Source organism: Nomascus leucogenys, chromosome 17 (genome assembly GCF_006542625.1).
Source record: "Nomascus leucogenys isolate Asia chromosome 17, Asia_NLE_v1, whole genome shotgun sequence".
Lineage (NCBI taxonomy): Eukaryota > Metazoa > Chordata > Mammalia > Primates > Hylobatidae > Nomascus > Nomascus leucogenys.
In genome coordinates, this window is record NC_044397.1 from 85203601 (window position 1) to 85223173 (window position 19573).

Here is a 19573-nt window from a genome sequence, read left to right on the forward strand (position 1 = left end):
TTTTTTTTAATTGCATTTCTGGCTTCTTTCAGAAAGAAAGAAAGAAAAAAGGATCTGGCAGCAGAATTACAATCCTTCCTGGCAACAACTGGCCAAGTAGCAGAGGCCCCCTCTTTGTGGGACCCACGCTCTCCGTTAAAAATGTTTCACTTATATTTCCAGCTTGGCCCCTTGGCTTAGAAAATTTGTAAAAAATGGTATTTTGAGCAGCCCCCAGTTTTCTGCAGTGGAGAAGGATGAAGCTAGAAATGTTTGTTGGAGTCTGATCAGGAAAATCAAGGTGAAGGGCGTGGCCTCTACTCTGAAAAGCCTTTCTAGGGCTTGCTGTTGTCCACTGGGAAACCACAGGGTTGATACCCGCATAGAGGGGACTGGGCTAGGAGATCACAAGGCTGAATGACTTGGCCCAGGTCTTATGGTGGACAAGTGACAAAGTAGGGGCCAGGCTGGGATTTGAATGAACCCAAGCAAGTTATTTCAACTTGGATCTGAAACATGCTTTTGGCTATCTCACACTACCACCTCTGTCTCTCACAGCAACCCAGTTTCACAGCGTGGTAAGCAGTGACAGGTCATGGTCAGGCAGAGGGGTACGGTGGTTATACTAAAGCCTCCACCACCACCATGTGGTGTAACAAGTGGCTTGCCCCCTCTGTGCCTCCGTGGGCACTTCGCAGGGTGCATCAGATCTAGAATGCTGGCAACTCCGGAATGGACACAGCTGGGGATGGCTGCAATAGAGGTGGTGATGGGCAATCAAAGACTTGTTGGCCAGGCACGGGGGCTCACACCTGTAATCCTAGCACTCTGGGAGGCCGAGGTGAGCAGATCACTTTAGATTAGGAGTTCGAAACCAGCCTGGCCAACATGGTGAAACCCTGTCTCTACTAAAAGTACGAAAAAATCAGCCGGGCGTGGTGGTGGGCGCCTGTAATCCCGGCTACTCAGGAGGCTGAGGCAGGAGAATTGCTTGAACCTGGGAGGTGGAGGTTGCAGTGAGCTGAGGTCGCGCCACTGCACTCCAGCCTGGGTGATAGAGCGAGACTGTCTCAAAAAAAAAAAAATTAGTTTGGGGACTACATTAAGGGGAGGCCAGGATAGAGCATGGGTCTGGGGATCCGGAGAAGGCAGTCTGGAGGAGGCATGGCTTTGGAAGACTGAGTTCAGTTTAGGACACAGGAAACCATAGGTATCTACGGGACTCCAGGAGGGGAGGGCTGGGGCGGGGTGACAGAGGATGAACGTCCCCCTCCCACGCGGAGAAGATAGGAGTCAGGCTGGGCCCTCTTGGAGGAGGGGGCGGGGAGCGCAGAGCCCGGCGGCCCCTTTAATCGGGGGCGCGCGCTGGCCAGCCCGCGCGCTCTCGCCTCCGTCGCCGGGCCGGAGCGGGAGCCGGAGCGGAGCCGGGGCCGGAGCGGGCGGAATGGAGCCCCCGCGCGCGCCCGCGCTGCGCCGCCTGCTGCCGCCGCTGCTACTCCTGCTGCTGTCACTGCCCCCCCGCGCCCGGGCCAAGTACGTGAGGGGCAACCTCAGCTCCAAGGAGGTGAGCATGCCGAGCCCTCCTCTGCCGCCTCCGGCCCCAGGGGGACGCAAGGGAGGCGAGGGGAGCGGGTACCGCCCCGCCCCCTGCCACCCCTCCTGGAGGACTCCGGGAGCCTTGGGGGAATGGGGCCGAGGGCGATGGGGGACTGGGCCAGAGTCGAGGCTAAAGGGAGCCGTAGGGTCGCGGCCAGACCTGGGGGTTGTAGGAGGGACGTTGAGGTCAGAGCTGAGCGGGGAGGGGGAGCGGGTTGGGAGAGTCAGAGTTTGGGAAGGGGGGTGGTGCAGAGGTGGTGCTGAAGGGACAGCACTTTTCACTCAGCAGAGAGCCCCGAGCTCACCGCCACACTCCCGCTCAGGACCGGGAGGGGGCCGTTTGGAAGATTCCCCCGCGCGGGATGGTCTTTGGGAGCACGGGGTGGGGTGCAGGGGAGTGTGGATATTGGGGGAACGGGCTTAGATATTGGCCAGGACACGAGGTGGCCAGGATGAGCATCTGGCCCCTAAGGTCTTTCTGGGGGATCCCGGGAAATGCAGGGAGGAGTGTTTGAATGGAGGGGAGGAAACTTGGGGGGCAATGGAGGGAGAAAATAAGGGCGGCAGGAATCCTGGACCCACAGTGATGGGATCAGGAAAGGAGTTTGGAGATGACCTGGTCTCCTTCTAGTACTTGGGAAGCCAGGTCCCTGGGGGGTAGGGAAGAAAAGTTGGGGGTCTATGGAGTAAAGAGTTCTTGAAGGACTCAGCAGAGGGTCAGACTGGGCCCCTTTTTCAGGACTGGGTGTTCCTGACAAGATTTTGTTTCCTCTCGGATTACGGCCGACTGGACTTCCGTTTCCGCTACCCTGAGGTGAGTCTCCCCCAACACTCGCCATGCTGAGGCTGGGTACTTCCCTTGGCCTCCAAAGGCACAGGCTGCCCCAGCTCCCGGCCCCCAACATCTCTGGTCTGCAGGCCAAGTGCTGTCAGAACATCCTCCTCTATTTTGACGACCCATCCCAGTGGCCAGCCGTGTACAAGGCAGGGGACAAGGTGAGGGCTGTGAAGAGGGCATAGGGGGAGACGGGAGAAGGTTGTTGCTGGCTGGGGGAGTGACCCTGTCCCTGCCTTCCCCAGGACTGCCTGGCCAAGGAGTCAGTGATCCGGCCGGAGAACAACCAGGTCATCAACCTCACCACCCAGTATGCCTGGTCTGGCTGTCAGGTGCAGGCTCAGCCTGGGGGAGTGGGCAGGTGCTGAAGGATGAGGCCTTCAGGGCATCAAGGACAGGCTTCAGCCTTCTTGTTTGTCCCCAGGTGGTATCAGAGGAGGGAACCCGCTACCTGAGCTGCTCCAGTGGCCGCAGCTTCCGCTCAGTGCGTGAAAGGTGGTGGTATATTGCGCTCAGCAAGTGTGGGGTAAGGGGCTGGGGTGGCCACCTGGACCACCTTCTCTTTGCCTTCCTGCCAACCCCCAACTTGCCCAGGGCCCCCCCTTAGGCCTCCCTACTCCCCACAGGGTGATGGATTGCAGCTGGAGTATGAGATGGTCCTCACCAATGGCAAGTCCTTCTGGACACGACACTTCTCCGCTGATGAGTTTGGTGAGCACGTGGGGACCCAGAAACCAGGCTCTCTGTGGGACACCGGAGCCGGCTGCCCACTGAGGGGACATCCACCTGAATGAACCTTACTCCTCCTACCAAATCGGCAGGGATCCTGGAGACAGATGTGACCTTCCTCCTCATCTTCATCCTCATCTTCTTCCTCTCTTGTTACTTTGGATGTGAGTCTGGCACATGGGGTGTGGGGGAGGAGATAGGAGGGAGCAGGGTTGGGGGAGGTGAGCTGCTCTCCCTTTCCGCCTGTGGACAGCCTTTCCCTACCTTGCTTCCTAGATTTGCTGAAAGGTCGTCAGTTGCTCCACACAACTTATAAAATGTTCATGGCCGCAGCAGGAGTAGAGGGTGAGGTTCCGTGTCCCAACTTTTGTGTTCTGAAAGAGAAGGCACTTGGGGCCAGACACCTGGGCCTAAGAGGAATGCCTGGGGGCCTGGACTCCTGGGTCCTGGGGGAGGAGGGGCTGGGGGCCTGGTCTCCTGGGTCCAAGGGAGAAGGGGCTGGGGGCCTGGACTCCTGGGTCCTGGGGGAGAAGGGGCCGGGGGCCTGGACCCCTAGTTCCTGGGGGAGGATGGGCTGGGAACCTGGACCCCTGGTTCCTGGGGGAGGAGGGGGTGGGACCTGACACCCCTGGGTCCTTGAGGGAGTATAAAGGCCTGAACTCGGCTGGGCGCGGTGGCTCACACCTGTAATCCTAGCACTTGGGGAGGCCGAGGTGGGCAGATCACGAGGTCAGGAGTTCGAGACCAGCCTGACCAACATGGTGAAACCCTGTCTCCACTAAAAATATAAAAATTAGCTGGACGTGGTGGCATGTGCCTGTAATCCCAGCTACTCAGGAGGCTGAGGCAGAAGAATTGCTTGAACCCGGGAGGCGGAGATTGCAGTGAGCCGAGATCATGCCACTGCATTCTAACCTGGGCGACAGAGAGAGACTCCGTCTCAAAAAACAAAACAAAACAAACAAAAAAACAAACAATAAAGGCCTGAACTCCTGAGTCTGGGGGAAGACGGGCTGGGAGCCTGGACTCCTGGGTCTGAGGGAGGAGGAGCTGGGGGTCTGGATCCCTGGGTCCTGGAGGAGGAGGGGCTGGGGGCCTGGACTCCTGGGTCTGAGTGAGGAGAGGGTGGGGGCCTGAGCCCCTGGGTCTGAAGGGAGGAGGGGGTGGGGGCCTGGACCCCTGGGTCTGAAGGGGGGGAGGGCCTGGACCCCTGGGTCTGAGTGGGGAGGGGGTGGGGACCTGGACCCCTGGGTCCTTGGGGAGCAGGGTTGGGGGCTGGACTCCAGATTCTCCTAGCAGGTGAGTCGGGGTAGAAGGTCTGGAGTCCTGAGGGAGGAGGTGGGGTTCAGACCGCCTGGATGGTAATGCTAGAGGACAGTGATGCCCCAGAGCTGCTTTCTATCCTTTCTTCTCTGCCCATCCTCCCCCCAGTCCTGAGCCTCCTGTTTTTCTGCATCTACTGGGGTCAATATGCCACCGATGGCATTGGCAACGAGAGTGTGAAGATCTTGGGTGAGAATGAAGCCGGGTGGGGAGAGAGTGGAGCCCAGGGCTCAGGTTGGGCATCGGGTCTGAGCCTGGCTCTGAGCCGCCCCCTCCTCCCTTCTCCCAGCCAAGCTGCTCTTCTCCTCCAGCTTCCTCATCTTCCTGCTGATGCTCATCCTCCTGGGGAAGGGATTCACGGTGACACGGTGCCCGGGCAGGGCGTGCTCATGGGGCGGCTGGTGGGGGAGCAGGGCAGGGGCAGGGTTGGGGGGCTTGGTGCATCCTCCTCCCTGACGGCCCCCACCCTGCTGTCTCCCCTCATGGCCTGCCGCCAGGGGCCGCATCAGCCACGCAGGCTCCGTGAAGTTGTCTGTCTACATGACCCTGTACACGCTCACCCATGTGGTGCTGCTCATCTACGAGGCGGAAGTGAGTCCCACTGGCCCCTGGCCGGGCCCCGCCTTCCCCTGCTTTTGGCACTGCCTCCCTCTTGACCTGCCTGCTCGCCCTTGCCTACATCGTGCTCCTGCTGGCTCGCTCTCTCTCCCACTCTTCGATTTTCTGCTTTCCCATCTGTCTAAGTGATTCCTCCTCTCTTCACCATCCCGCAGCAGCTTTCTTCTCCCTCTGTCTCTCACTGTCTGTCACATTTGTGCTCAATATCGTGACTAAGAGTTCAGGGGTCACACAGACCTGGATTCCACACCAGCTCTCCCACTTCCTAGCTGCCTGACCTTGGGTGATGACCCCCGTCTCTGGGCCCATTTTCTTCTTGGAAAATTGGGAGGATCTTACCTACCCCATGGATCCCCTCTAAGGCTTTCTATCGTCTGTATGGCTTTGGCCAAAGGGCTTCCCTCTTAGCCTTAGTTTCCTCTTCTGTGAAATGGAGCAGTAATAAGACCTACCTCACTGAGTAGATGCTGATGGAAAAACACATGGGAGGTGTTTAGCCCTTTGTTGAGCACACAGTAACTGATTTATTCTCTTCCTGTCTTTTTCACCCTCTCTCTCTACCTCAATATGCTTCCGTCTGCATGCCTGGCTCTCCTGTTGCTTGTATTCTGACCGAGTACCTCTGTTCCCAAGTGCCCAGGGGTGGGGTCCGGGGACCCTAATAGAGGGGAGGAGGCCAGGCTCTGATGGACCCTCTCCCGCGGGTCTAGTTCTTTGACCCAGGCCAGGTACTGTACACGTATGAGTCGCCGGCCGGCTACGGGCTCATTGGACTGCAGGTGGCGGCCTACGTGTGGTTCTGCTATGCTGTGCTTGTCTCACTGCGACACTTTCCCGAGAAGCAGCCTTTTTATGTGCCCTTCTTTGCTGCCTATACCCTCTGGTGAGAATTGGTGGGCCCCAGCCTGTCCCTGCCTCCCTCTCGGGGCTCCCTAGAAGTGGTTGCCCCCCATCTCAGACCCTCCATAGTGAGGAAGATGGGCTTTTCACTCAGGCAGCTGTCACCCAAAATCTGCCACTTACTCACTTTGTGAAAAATTACTTTCACAAGAAGTGCATCACATTTACCTATAAAACAACAGGATCTCGCTGGGCGCGGTGGCTCACGCCTGTAATCCCAGCACTTTGGGAGGCCAAGGTGGGCGGATCACGAGGTCAGGAGATGGAGACCATCCTGGCTAACACGGTGAAACCCTGTCTCTACTAAAAATACAAAAAAATTAGCCAGCCATGGCAGCGTGCGCCTGTAGTCCCAGCTGCTGGGGAGGCCGAGGCAGGAGAATGGCGTGAACCCAGGAGGCGGAGCTTGCAGTGAGCCGAGATCGCGCCACTGCACTCCAGCCTGGGCGACAGAGCGAGAGTCTGTCTCAAAAAAAAAAAAAAAAAAAAACAACAAAGAAAACAAAAAAACGATCGCCTCAGGCTGGGCATGGTGGTTCATGCCTGTAATCCCAGCACTTTGGGAGGCCGAGGCAGGTGGATCACCTGAGATCAGGAGTTTGAGACCAACATGATCAACATGGTGAAACCCCATCTGTACCAAAAAATAAAAAAATTAGCCGGGCATGCTGGTGGGCACCTGTAATCCCAGCTACTCAGGAGGCTGAGGCAGGAGAATTGCTTGAACCTGGGAGGCAGAGGTTGCAGTGAGCCGAGATCACGTCATTGCATTCCAGCCTGGGCAACACAGCACGACTCCATCTTCAAAAAAAAAAAAAAAAGGATCTACTCAAAGGGATATCTTGAGCAAGCACAGGCCACTATATGAGGGCTGAGTGTCTGGCACATAGTAAATGTTCGGTAAAAACTATTGTAGGCTGGGTGCGGTGGGTGGCTCATGCCTGTATTCCCAGAACTTTGGGAGGCCAAGATGGGTGGATCATTTGAGGTCAGGAGTTCAAGACCAGCCTGGCCAACATGGTAAAACCCCATCTTTACTAAAAATACAAAAAAATTAGCCAGGCATGGTGGTGCACGCCTGTACTGCCAGTTACTCGGGAAGCTGAAGCAGGAGAATCGCTTGACCCTGGGAGACCAAGGTTGCAGTGAGTTGAGATCGTGCCCCTGTACTCTAGCCTGGGCAACAGAGTGACACTCCATCTCAAAAACAAACAAAAAACAACAACAACAAACAAAACAAAAAAACACCCAAAACTATTGTAATTATTATTGTTCACCATAACATAGCAAAAAGGTTGGCAGATTCTGAGCCAGACTATCCGGGTTCAGATCCCAGCTCTAAAGCTTATAGATGATGTGACCTCAGAGAAGCCCATTAACTTCTCTCTGCCTCAGTTTCCTCACCTTTTAATGGGGATGGAAATTTTATCTGCCTCATAGAGTCACTGTGAGAGTTAAATGAGTTTATATACGTCAAATGCTAAGAAACAGGCCTGGCATGCAATAAGTCGTTACTTCTTATTATCATTTGTTCATTCATTCGTCAAATATCTATTTTTTTTTTGAGATGGAGTCTTGCTCTGTCGCCCAGGCTGGAGTGCAGTGGCACGATCTCAGCTCACTGCAACCTCCGCCTCCTGAGTTCAAGCGATTCTTCTGCCTCAGCCTCCCAAGTAGTTGGGACTATAGGCGCATGCCTCCACGCCCAGCTCATTTATGTATTTTTAGTAGAGATGTGGTTTCCGCCATATTGGCCAGGCTGGTCTGGAACTCCTGGCCTCAGGTGATCCACCTGCCTTGGCCTCCCAAAGTGCTGGGATTACAGGCATGAGCCACTGTGCCCAGCCTGATTTCTTTTTTTTTTTTTTTTTGAGATGGAGTTTCACTCTTGTTGCCCAGGCTGGAGTGCAGTGGTATAATCTCCGCTCACTGCGGCCTCCGCCTCCCGGGTTCAAGTGATTCCCCTGCTTCAGCCTCCTAAATAGCTGGGATTACAGGTGCATGCCACCACACCCAGCTAATTTTGTATTTTTAGTAGAGACGGGGTTTCGCCATGTTGGTCAGGCTGGTCTCGAACTCCCAACCTCAGGTGATCTGCCTGCCTTGGCCTCCCAAAGTGCTGGGATTATAGGCATGAGCCACCATGCCCGGCCTATCTATTGATTTCTTATCAGATGCCAGGATTTGGGGTGGTGTGGAACTGAGTTAAATTGAACCTTGTTCTTGCCCCTCAGAATTTCCCAGTCCAGTCCTGCCCCATTTCAGTCTCTGGCTTCTGAAGGTCACACTGGCTTCCCTCTAGTTTGGGACCTGCCTGGGGTCTGTGTGTGTACATGGCAGGGGAGGTGGGGCTATAGGGTGGGGTGGAGGACAGGAGCAGTGTCTCTACTGACCCAATACTTTCCCTTCAGGTTCTTTGCGGTTCCTGTCATGGCCCTGATTGCCAATTTCGGCATCCCCAAGTGGGCCCGGGAGAAGATTGTCAATGGCATCCAGCTGGGGATCCACTTGTACGCCCATGGCGTGTTCCTGGTGAGGATGGGCATATGTCGGGGGCGGAGGGGAGGACCTGAGGGCAGAAGATGCGTGAGGCTCCTACACCTGATCTGCTGGACCTCCTGTTCTGAGGTCTTGATCCATTTTCCTTTTAGTCATTCTCCCTTTATTGACAGCCTGCTTGGTTCCTGCAGGCTCCTCTACTGTGCTCCTCAGAGTCCATTTTCTTCTGTTTTTTTTTTTTGAGACAGAGTCTCACTCTGTCTCCCAGGCTGGAGTGCAATGGCTTGATCTCGGCTCCCTGCAACCTCCGCCTCTCAGGTTCAAATGATTCTTCTGCCTCAGCCTCCCAAGTAGCTGGGATTACAGGTGCCCACCACCACATGCAGCTAATTTTTTGTAGTTTTAGTAGAGATGGGGTTTCACCATGTTGGTCAGGTTGGTGTCGAACTCCTGACCTCAGGTGATCCACCCGTCTCAGCCTCCGAAAGTGCTGGGATTACAGGCATGAGCCACCTTGCTGGACCCATGTCCATTTTCTTCCGTTCCTTTCTCCCACTTTGTGTCCTGGCCTCTTTCCTCAACCCCCGTCCTCTCTTTTTGCCCTCCCTTCCCATTTCCATTCCTGACCCTGTGTCCCCAGATTCTTCCATTTCTCTTCTGTATCCCCACTGCCTTCCCCACCCTCCTTGATCTCTCCACTCTCCCCCTGCCCCTGCCCACATTCTGCCATCACAGGCCATTGTTCAGGAAGAAGCAGCTGGGGTGGCACAGGGTGAAGCTTTTAGGCTCCTGGGTCGGCATCAGGAGGGTACAGCACCACATCTTTTTTTTTTTTTTTTTTTTTTTTGAGACGGAGTCTCGCTCTGTCACTAGGCTGGAGTGCAGTGGCGTGATCTTGGCTCACTGCAACCTCCACCTCCCAGGTTCCTCTCCTGCCTCAGCCTCCGGAGTAGCTGGGACCACAGGAGCATGCCACCATGCCTGGCTAAGTTTTTCTTTTTTTTTTTTTTGAGACGGAGTCTTGCTCTGTCGCCCAGGGTGGAGTGCAGTGGCACGATCTTGGCTCACTGCAACCTCCGCCTCCCGGGTTCATGCCATTCTCCTGCCTCAGCCTCCCTAGTAGCTGGGACTACCGGCGCCTGCCACCACGCCTAGCAAACTTTTTGTATTTTTAGTAGAGACGGGGTTTCACCGTGTTAGCCAGGATGGTCTCGATCTCCTGACCTCGTGATCCGCCCGCCTCGGCCTCCAAAAGTGTTGGGATTACAGGCATGAGCCACCGTGCCTGGCCCCGACCACGTCTATTCTTTGCCCTGGTTCACATCCTATCTGACATTCTTGGCGACAGTTCTAATATTCATTAATTTATTCATCAATTGTTCACTGGGCACCTGTCTTGAACCAGTCTGTTTCATTCTAGGAACATCCATATGCATTTATTTCTGCCCTCTTGTTTAATTGGCAGAGCAGCTCCAGGAGAGGGTGGATAATTGACATTGTTCCCATTACATAGAGCGGGGAAGCTAAGGCCCAGAGAGGAGAAGTGACGTGCTAGGGCTCCGTGGCCTTTGGCGGCAGGCAAATACTTTGAACCCTATCCTTCTCCAGCAGACCATAAGGTCTGAAATGAAGGGGAACCAGAAAGGGAAACAGGCATGACCCAGTGTCCCGGCTTCTGACTGGGACAGGTGGGGCTATAGGGTGGGGTGGAGGACAGGAGCAGTGTCTCTACTGACCCAATAGAGATAATAGAATATTTTCATAATACAGAAAGTTCAACTGGACAGCAACTAATAGACTCTAAAATGTCTCGGTGAGGCAGGAACCAGACTCTTCTGTTCCCTACTGAGGGAACCTTGTGTAGGGAGTGGACCTAGCCACCGAGGGAGGGGACAGGTCCCCATCCTTTGCCGCAGAGCCTGACTTAGGTACAGACTCGCTCACCTTCGCAGGCCAGTCCATCCTGAAGCTCTGCAGGAAGTCAGAAAGGGACAGAAAGAGGAGAAATGCTGAGAACCCATCATGTGCGGGGCTCTGCACCAGTGGTTTTCATTTCCACCCTCTCATCTTTCCAAGTAGGCGCTACAATCCCTTTTCCCCACAGCGAGGCTCAGGGAGTTTAATCAACATGCCCCAGATCCCATACTCAGTGAGCTACAGATCCTAGAGGTGGGATGCAGGTTCAGAATGGCAAGCGCAGCGCCCTTCCTGCTTTATCTTAGCCAGCTTCCTTCCTAAGGATGCTCGCGTTAGCTCAGCACAGCTCCACCTGGGTATCCCAATGCTCATTGCTTTCAGCTCCTTGTTCATTTTTTTCAGTACAACCTTAGAGGAGCTGTGTTAGGCTTCCGTAAATATGGCGATGGAGTCACACCCAGTCCCTGCCTTCACAGCCTATCAGACTAACTGGTACCAGACATCCCTACATTCCACCAATATTTATTTATTTATTTTAATTTTTTTTTTTTCGAGACGGAATCTTGCTCTGTCGCCCAGGCTGGAGTGCAGTGGCATGATCTCGGCTCACTGCAACCTCTGCCTCCTGGGTTCAAGCAATTCTCCTGCTTTAGCCTCCCAAGTAGCTGGGATTACAGGCGCACCACCACACCTGGCTACTTTTTGTATTTTTAGTAGAGACAGAGTTTCACCATGTTGGCCATGCTGGTCTCAAACTGCTGACCTCAGGTGATCCGCCCGCCTCGGCCTCCCCAAGTGCTGGGATTACAGGCGTGAGCCATGGCGCCCGACCCACCAATATTTATTGAAGGCTTATATGCGCCAGGCATGGTTCTAGAAGGTACTAGGGACGCAGTAGGGAACAGAAGAGTCTGGTTCCTGCCTCACCGAGACATTTTAGAGTCTATTAGTTGCTGTCCAATTGAACTCTCTGTATTTATGAAAATATTCTATTATCTGCACTTTCCAATATGGGAGCTACTAACCACATGTGGCTGTTGAGCACTTGAATGTGGGTAGTGCATAGCGAGTGTGTAGTGAGGAGTGTGACTGACCAAAATTTAAATTTTATTTTGATTAAATTTAAGCTACATGCAGCCAGTGGCTATCATACAGTGCAGGACGCTGACCCTAACCAATCAGTGACAGCTCAGTGATCAGGGCTCTGATGGAGGAAGCACAGGCTGAGTTGTGTTGAAGGGAAAAGGTGAGGGTCCAGGGCATTTCGAGAGCCCAGAGGGGGCGCCTAATCCAGTGTGAATGGCTTCAGGGAAGTGTGGGGGTTATCAAGTGAAAGGGAATCCTTCGGACCCCGAGTTTATGGGGACAGCCTTCGGCCTGAGAGTGCCTCTCACACCTGCTCCTGGCCCTGGCCTCAGATCATGACCCGCCCATCAGCGGCCAACAAGAACTTCCCGTACCACGTGCGCACGTCGCAGATCGCATCAGCCGGAGTCCCTGGACCCGGAGGGAGCCAATCCGCTGACAAGGCCTTCCCGCAGCACGTCTATGGGAACGTGACGTTTATCAGCGACTCGGTGCCCAACTTCACGGAGCTCTTCTCCATACCCCCGCCCGCCACCTCCGTAAGCCCCGCGGCCCCAGCGCCCGAGGAGCTGCTGGCGCCGCCCCTGGAGTACCTGACCCCGCTCCCGGCCCCGCCGCCCCCAGCGCCCGGGCGCCTGAGCCCTCCCCCTGCCTTTCGCACTCCCCGCGTCCCAACACCGCGCCGCGACCGTCCCCTGGCGCCCGCGCCCACCCTGCCTGACTGGGTCCTGGCGCTGTTGCGCACACCCCCGCAGACTCCCTGCGCCTTGCCCCCACCGCCCGCCTTCCGCGGCTCTCCCCCAGCTCCCCGGCCGCCGCCGGAGTTCGCCCCGCGCGCCCCAACGCCGCCCTTCGAGTACCTGGCCCCGCTGCCCAGGCGCCCCGCCACCCAGTCCTTCCCTGACTGACACGTGCGTCCACACCTGGGGTGGAAGGGCTCTCCGGGGGAGGGGGACGGGCCTTCGGGGCCGCATCTGCCCCCCGAGGGTCCTGGACGGCCTCTGACCCTGACCCCCCTCCCAGGCCGGGAAGCAGGTGGAGGAGACAGCGGTGGCGGCGGCGGTGGCCCCGAGGGGCCGCGTGGTGACCATGGCCGAGCCGGGCGCAGCCTCCCCCCCACTTCCCGCTCGGTTCCCCAAGGCGGCCGACCCGGGCTGGGACGGCCCGACGCCGCCCTACCAGCCGCTCGTGCCCCAGACGGCGGCGCCGCACACCGGCTTCACCGAATACTTCAGCATGCACACGGCCGGGGGCACCGCACCCCCGGTCTGAGCACCCCTGCCCGCCCCTGCCCCCTGGGCCATGACCGGGCCCCGGCCGGGCTCCGGACCCCTGCTTTATTCTGGCCCGAGAGCTCGGCCATCCCGGGCCTTCCCGACCCTTCCCACCCCGCGCGCCCAGGTTGGGTACGCTGCGTCCCGCCCCCCTCCCCTCTGTGCCAAACGGTCCCGCGGGAGCCGCTCTCCCCGTCCCCTCCCTCAGCCCCTGCCCCGAGCGGCGCCGGATTCTGGGCTCCCGCTGTTCCGTGACCTCCGGCCCCCGGCCCCCCTTCGAGACCTCTGACCCCGCTGGCCTCCGGAACACCCGTGGGGACCGCCGGGACCCTGCCTGTGACTCTCCAGGACTCTGCGACCCCGGGATGGATATTGCGATGCTGGTCTCGACCCTGAAACCCTCCCTCGGATCTGTGACCTCGGACCCGTGCTCCGTCTGCCCCATCTCCATTCCGGGGGCCTTCCCTCGGGTCCCTGGCAGAAAGACATTTTCCCCCTTCTTGCCAAAATAAAAAAAGATTCGTTTTTATCTATAACATGGCTTCTTTTGCATCTTGACGGTGTTCAGCGGCGGGGCTGAGCCAGAACTATGTCAGGCTTGGGACCTCAGTGTGTCCATCTGTGAAATGGGAATTTGGAACCGGAGGCAGGGGCCTGTATAACCTGATCTTTATGTTGCCCCAGAATGTGGGAACATTGAAGATGTTCAAACATCTAGCAGTGTCTTGCACCGCTCCTTTATTTTTGCCTTCCTCTCCTCACTCAGAGGTAGAGGCGCCCTCCAGTGGCCCATGCTTTGCTGAACCACAGGCACCCAGTGTTTGGGTTACGATCTTAGCACTGCGCATATGTAATTTTCTCTCCCTCCAGGAGGACGCTGCTGCGCATGCGGTTGGGAACAAATGGGCGGGGAATTTCCCCGGAAGTGTCCCTTTATGGAGGGTTGGGGGTTGGGCGCTCCGCAGTCCTCCCAGGGCCGCTCTGACCGGCCGCTCTGCAACTTCTCGCCTCCTCTCAGCCGTCCCTCCCACAGCGGCTGCTCGGCTCCCGCCCCCTCGCCCTCCCACAGCGGGTCTTCCCGCGGCCGCTCTGGCCGAAGCGTCCCCTCGTCTCTCTGATCTGGCCCATCCGGTTTCGGAGGGAGGCGAGGGTGGGTGAGCAAAGGGATTGGGTCTATGGGGTCCAGGCCCGAGCCCCTGAAGACAGGCTCCGCCCCCGGCACCCGCTCGCGCCCCGCCCCCGGCTGGAGGAGTCTCTCCTGGACCATCCGAGCCTGGCCTGTCCCTGCCCGCAGCCTCTATGGAGGCTCCTGCCGGGCCGTAGAGCCCTTCGCCCCCTGGGGACCCAGCCGTCTATAAGGTCCGTTTGGCCTGCAGCAGCCTGAGTCTGTAATGCTGGACACTGTTTATGGGATCGGCCCCCTATGGAGGCCCGTGTCTATAGGGGACCCCTACGGTCCCTAGGGATCGGCCCCGTCCATAATGACTCCATATACAGGGCCTTCCATCGCTCTATAGGGCCCAGCCCTCGGCTTCCAGAGCCTGTCAGCAGTAGCCGTTCCCTTCGCCCGGACTGCGTCTCCGGGACCTCTTCGGTCTACAAGGCCATGCTATGCCTATAGAGGTCGCATTTGCAGGGCCTCACCCCGGGTAGAGGGTCCTCTCCAGGTTTTTACGGCCTGTCCCCGCGCTAAGGGTCAGTGCAGGAGGCGGCGATGGCCCTGGGCAAGGTTCTGGCCACGGCACTAGCTTTGGCCTTGGCCGTGCTGGGGTCGCTGTCCCCTGGGGCCCGGGCGGGGGACTGCAAGGGGCAGCGGCAGGTGCTGCGGGAGGCGCCAGGCTTCGTGACGGATGGTGCGGGCAACTACAGCGTCAATGGCAACTGCGAGTGGCTCGTCGAGGGTGAGTGGGGCCGCGTGGGTCACTCACTAATTCGCTGCTAGTTCATTCATGTGTGCATTCATCCACTCACCACATTCCCAGAGCTCGGTTCTGGTCCAGGTCTTTTGCTCTAAAATGCCTGACACCCAGGGTTGCAGCCAACCTGGGCCCTGCCCTGGAAGGCCTCCAAGTCTGGTGGGGGAGATGCACCTACACCCAGATTTACAATTACAAGACAGGAGCATCAGTGTCGGGTCTTCTGGGTAACTGTTAAGAACTCAGGGTCTGGGTCCAATCATCTGGCTTTGAATTTGGTTCTACTACTACTTTTTTTTTTTTTTTTTTTGAGATGGGGGCCTCACTCTGTCACCCAGGCTGGAGTGCAATGGTACCAACACAATTTACTTACTGCAGCCTCGACCTCCTGGGCTCAAGTGATCCTCCCACCTCAGCCTCCCAAGTAACTGAGTGTGTAGAGACAGAGTCTCACCATGTTGCCCAGGCTAGTCCCGAAATCCTGGGCTCAAACGATCCTCCCACCTCAGCCTCCCAAAGTGTTGGGATTGTAGGTGTGAGCCACTGTGCCTGGCTTCTTATTGTTAGCTTTGTGACTTTGAGCAGGTGGCTTTCTTTCTCTAAGGTTTGGTTTCCTTCCCCCCACAAATGGGATAACAACAGTACTCACCTCATAAGAGTTGTTGGAATGAAATGAAAACAGGTATTTAACGTGCCTGATGTGTGGCATACAGCAACTGTTCAATAAATGGCATTAGGATTATTATTGTTGTTATTTGTAAAGTACTTCAATAAAAGCATTTTTCTTCAGTCGTTCATGTACCAGACATGTTTGCCATTGGACATAGCCCAGACTGAGACAGCTCCAGCAATCCCCAGTGACTTAGGTCTTGGAGTCTAGTTGGGGAGACGAACACATTAATAGTGGGAGGCAGGAGTGGTCTGTGATGGAGGAACCCCACAGGCCTGGGAGAGCCCAGAGAAAGTGCCTGATCTGGGGCCAGGGAGAACAGAGAGAGGCTTCCTGGAGGAGGCAATGTCTAAGCTGAGACCTAAAGGACCAATAGGAATCTGTCAGGAGTGGGAGGAAAGGCCCCAGCCCTACCCTTCTGGGCTCCCAGTCAGTGGGAGAGACAAACCCACTCCAAGGCTGTTTGTTTTCCTTTTCCACCCAATAAACTCCTATGCATGCCTCAGTGGCTCTTTCTCTGTGAAGACATGTGACTTAACCTGGGGTATAGCTGAGATCAGAGGCATTTGTAGGAGGGAGCAGAAGGGCATTCCAGGCAAGAATAGCCGTGCAAAGGCGGGGAAGCAGGAGAGTGATGCTTTTGAAGAACTAGAAATCCAGTGTGTTAAAACATAGAATACTGGCAGGGCATGGTGGCTCATGCATGTAATCCCAGCACTTTGGGAGGCCGAGGCCGGCAGATCACCTGAAGTCAGGAGTTTGAGACCAGCCTGGGCAGCATCTCTACTAAAAATATAAAAATTAGCTGGGTGTGATGGCACACGCCTGTAGTCCCAGCTCCTCAGGAGGCTGAGGCACAAGAATCGCTTGAACCTGGAGGTTGCAGTGAGCCGATATTGGGCCACTACGCTCCAGTCTGCGCGGCAGAGCGAGACTCCATCTTAAACAAAAACACAGAATACAAGACAACGAATGAGCCAGAGGCTGCAGGGTGGGAGGAGCCAGCAGGTATAGGGCTATGTGATTTTGAGCTGTATCCTGAGGGCAATACAGGGGTGGAAGAGAAGTTGAAAGGCAGTACCTGCAGAAGCCCAGGAAGGCCTCACAGAGTAGTGGATGTAGAAGCTGGCCTCCAGACAGGGGAGGTCCTAGGCAAAGGCCAGAGGTGTGACAGAGCCTGGATCATGCAGGGCCTCCCTTGGGAGGCTGTGGAGCTTTGTCTTTGTCTGGGGGCTCTGGGGAGCTATGGAAGGGTTTTGAGCAGGGAGAGGACATGATCTTATTTATGTTTTAGAAGATCTCTCTGGCTGCTGTGTGGGGTGTGGATGAAGGCATGTTTCTTGGTGTTAGCATGTCTACCTGTCCCCAGCTTGGGGGCCATTCCTGTCAAGCTAGTGTCAAGCTAGTGGGATGAGAACAGAATAGGAAGTGTGTGTGTGTGTGTGTGTGTGTGTATGTGTGGCGAAGGGGTCTGTGTGCTGGATATAAATCACTCTCTGGCCTTAAAGAGTCCCAGACTGGTTAGGTCAGGTGCAGTGGCTCACGCCTGTAATCCCAGCACTTTGGGAGACCAAGTGGGGCAGATCACCTGACGTCAGGCGTTAGAGACCAGCCTGGCCAACAGGAAGAAACTTACTAAAACTACAAAAATTAGCCCGGCGTGGTGGCACACACCTGTGATTCCAGCCTGGGTGACAGAGCGAGACTCCACCTCCAAAAAAGAAAAAAAAGTCTCAGTCTGGTTGGGAATGGTGGGACTGGACACAGATATTCAGCCCCCAGTGTGTTCACTGAGACAGTGCTCAGGGCCAAGAAGGGAAGTAGAGGGGTGGGGTGGATGTACCTAGGGAGGAAAGAGGACTGTGCTGGAGGTCACAGAGGAGGAGCCACTGAAACAGGGTTCTGAAGCATGCATAGGAGTTTATTGAGTGGGAAAAGGGAACAAACAGTCTCTATGAAGACATGAGGGTGGCTGGAGTGTCTCAGGATCCCTATCTAGGTTTGTCTGGTCTGATGGCACTTTTGACTGGGAGGTAATGAGAGCCAGAAGCAGGGGAAGAGGGGCCTTAAATGTCACACTGAGCAGCCTGGCCTTCCCCTTGGGGTTGATGGGGAGCCACAGGAGGTTTTGAGCAGGAGTAGGGCATTGCCCTCAGGCTGGGTGGGGGGCAGACTGGAGACTTAGTGAGCTGAACTGACAAGAGAGGATGAGTTCCTAACTGGGGCAGGGGCTTAGAGGGGTGGAGAGGTGTAGAGAGTACAATAGATGTTTGTGGAGTTTCACCGATGAGACTTGGGGACCAACTGGGTAGATGTTGGGGTGAGGGGGGAGTCTGGGAGACCTCCAGACCCCCCTTGATGATCTTCTGTTCTTACCAATGCCTGTCACTTCTTACCTATAAGAACCAACATCTTCCTCTATCTATTATAAAATAAACAACCAGCCAGGGGCAGTGGCACACGCCTGTAATCCCAGCACTTTGGGAATCTGAGATGGAAGGATTACTTGAGCCCAGGAGTTAGAGACTAGCCTGAACAACATGGTAAGACACGGTCTCTGCAAAAAAATTACAAAAGATTAGCTGGGCGTGGTAGGTGGTGGCATGTACCTATAGTTCCAGCTACTGGGGAGGCTGAGGTGGGCAGATCCCTTGAGCCTAGAAGGCTGAGGTCTCAGTGAGCCGAGATTGCACTGCTATACTCCAGCCTGGGCAGCAGAGCGAGACCCTGTCTCAGGAAAAAAAAAAAAAAAAAAAAGATAAACAACCAACCTACTAACTTTTGTGTTATGTTCACGCTTTATCTAGTCCTAGACTTTTCTTTTTTTTTTTCCGAGACCGAATTTTGCTCTGTTGCCCAGGCTGGAGTGCAGTGGCTTCATCTCAGCTCACTGCAGCTTCTGCTTCCCAGGTTCAAGTGATTCTCGTGCCTCGGTTTCCTGAGTAGCTGGGATTACAGGCATTTGCCACCATGCCTGGCTAATTTTTATATTTTTAGTGGAGACGGGGTTTCTCTATGTCGGCCAGGCTGGTCTCAAACTGCTGGCCTCAAATGATCTGCCCTGGGATTACAGACGTGAGCCACCACACCCAGCCCAGTCCTAGTCCTTATAACATCCCATGGATAAGAGGCATCCTGCTTTTGAGCAGGAGGGGGTTTGGGATTGATTTCTGTCTGGAATGGTATGGGGGTTGGGTGGAAACAGAAGACCTTCAACTTAGGGAAGAACTTGGGGAGGCAGATGGTGAGCCGGCCTCCAGCAGGCACTTAACAAAGATGTACTTGTGATTCCAGGAACAGAGCTTTATAGTTTGGTTGAGGCTGGTAAGATTCTGGGAGGTCTGGTTGTGTGGCCGTGCTGAATGGTTCTTCTGCGCTCCCCAGAGCATGGGTGGGGTCTGTGTCTGATGTTCTTGGGGGCTCTGGTCAGAGCCTCAGGGAGAGCTTCCAGATTTAGTATTCCTTCTTTTGTGTATTTCTTCATTCCATCATCCAGCATTTCCTGAGCCTTTGCCAAGCCCGGGTCTGGGCAATGCTGCAGAGGGAATTAAGCCCACATCCAGGCCCTGCCCTATGGGCCTTGTAGGCTGCAGGGAGACAGACCTGGACATAGATGTTCCTGGCCCAGGGGAATGAAGGTTATAATGGGATGTGAGAACACTGGAGAGGGGGCACCTAACCCAGCTAGAGGGCATCAGGAAGAGGGCTGGTGGTGGGAAGCGATAATATGTTGCAGACAGAGGGAGAAGCTTGTACAAAGGCCCAGCTCCCATTAGAGCTGTAAGCAGTGGGGTGATTTGAGACAAAGCGAGGGTCTGAACAGCAGGTTAAGGAACTGGACTTTCTCCTAGGGTGGTAGGGAGCCATGCAGGGCTTTGGGGCAGGGGAGGGACGGGGCCAGATGTTGAGCTGGGAAGATCAGAGATTCATGTCAGGGCAAGGAGGAGGCTGGATCAATGGTTCTGGTGAGACAGGATGAGGCCGGGCAGCCAGGGCACACCCTGGCTCTAAGCTGGCAGGCTGGAGTCGTCACCTCGTTGAATGTTCACCCCAGCCTTTGTGGGTGGGGGGAATTATCCCCATTTTACAGTCATGGAAACTAAGGCTCAGAGAGCCCATAGAACTGGCCAAGGATCACCCAAGCTATTGGCAGTGGTGGCTGAGTGTCTGCACGATCCCGATAGGCTCACTAAGGGTCATGGGGGAAAGGGCTGGCCCAGGGTCCTCCAGC

The 19573-nt window shown here is 55.8% G+C and overlaps 2 protein-coding genes across 9 annotated transcripts in view; both read left to right on the top strand.

Moving 5' to 3' along the window:
* Positions 1-1361: 1361 nt before the first annotated feature.
* On the top strand, positions 1362-13292 carry TMEM145 (transmembrane protein 145). Of its 6 annotated transcripts, none has more exons than XM_030797095.1 (15): positions 1362-1543; positions 2315-2389; positions 2494-2571; positions 2656-2742; positions 2835-2936; positions 3037-3121; positions 3232-3303; positions 3416-3484; positions 4571-4651; positions 4752-4830; positions 4960-5053; positions 5791-5963; positions 8392-8512; positions 11815-12021; positions 12506-13292. In XM_030797095.1, exons 1-15 carry the CDS (start codon positions 1424-1426, stop codon positions 12752-12754), a joined length of 1692 nt encoding a protein of 563 aa, XP_030652955.1. In that variant the 5' UTR covers positions 1362-1423; the 3' UTR covers positions 12755-13292. The 6 variants fall into 6 exon arrangements, with proteins under 6 accessions (XP_030652955.1, XP_030652961.1, XP_030652959.1 ...); XM_030797101.1 differs by having other exon boundaries at positions 2835-2894; positions 12965-13285; XM_030797099.1 differs by having other exon boundaries at positions 1368-1543; positions 12965-13292.
* A 487-nt stretch (positions 13293-13779) lies between these two features.
* The window catches only part of MEGF8 (multiple EGF like domains 8), a 52644-nt gene continuing 46850 nt past the window's right edge, over positions 13780-19573 (top strand). For all 3 annotated transcript variants that reach the window (XM_030797052.1, XM_030797053.1, XM_030797054.1), the window contains exon 1: positions 13780-14657. In XM_030797052.1, coding sequence (XP_030652912.1) covers positions 14471-14657 — 187 coding nt within the window. In that variant the 5' untranslated portion in view covers positions 13780-14470. The remainder of the gene's footprint in view (positions 14658-19573) is intronic.

What these genes read in the sequence shown, in the direction of transcription:
- TMEM145 (XM_030797095.1), top strand. Translation starts at nt 1,424, where the DNA reads ATGGAGCCCCCGCGCGCGCCCGCGCTGCGCCGCCTGCTGCCGCCGCTG. An exon ending in GCAACCTCAGCTCCAAGGAG is followed by an intron (nt 1,544 to 2,314) that starts GTGAGCATGCCG and finishes CCCCTTTTTCAG; the next exon opens with GACTGGGTGTTCCTGACAAG. An exon ending in ATGCCTGGTCTGGCTGTCAG is followed by an intron (nt 2,743 to 2,834) that starts GTGCAGGCTCAG and finishes GTTTGTCCCCAG; the next exon opens with GTGGTATCAGAGGAGGGAAC.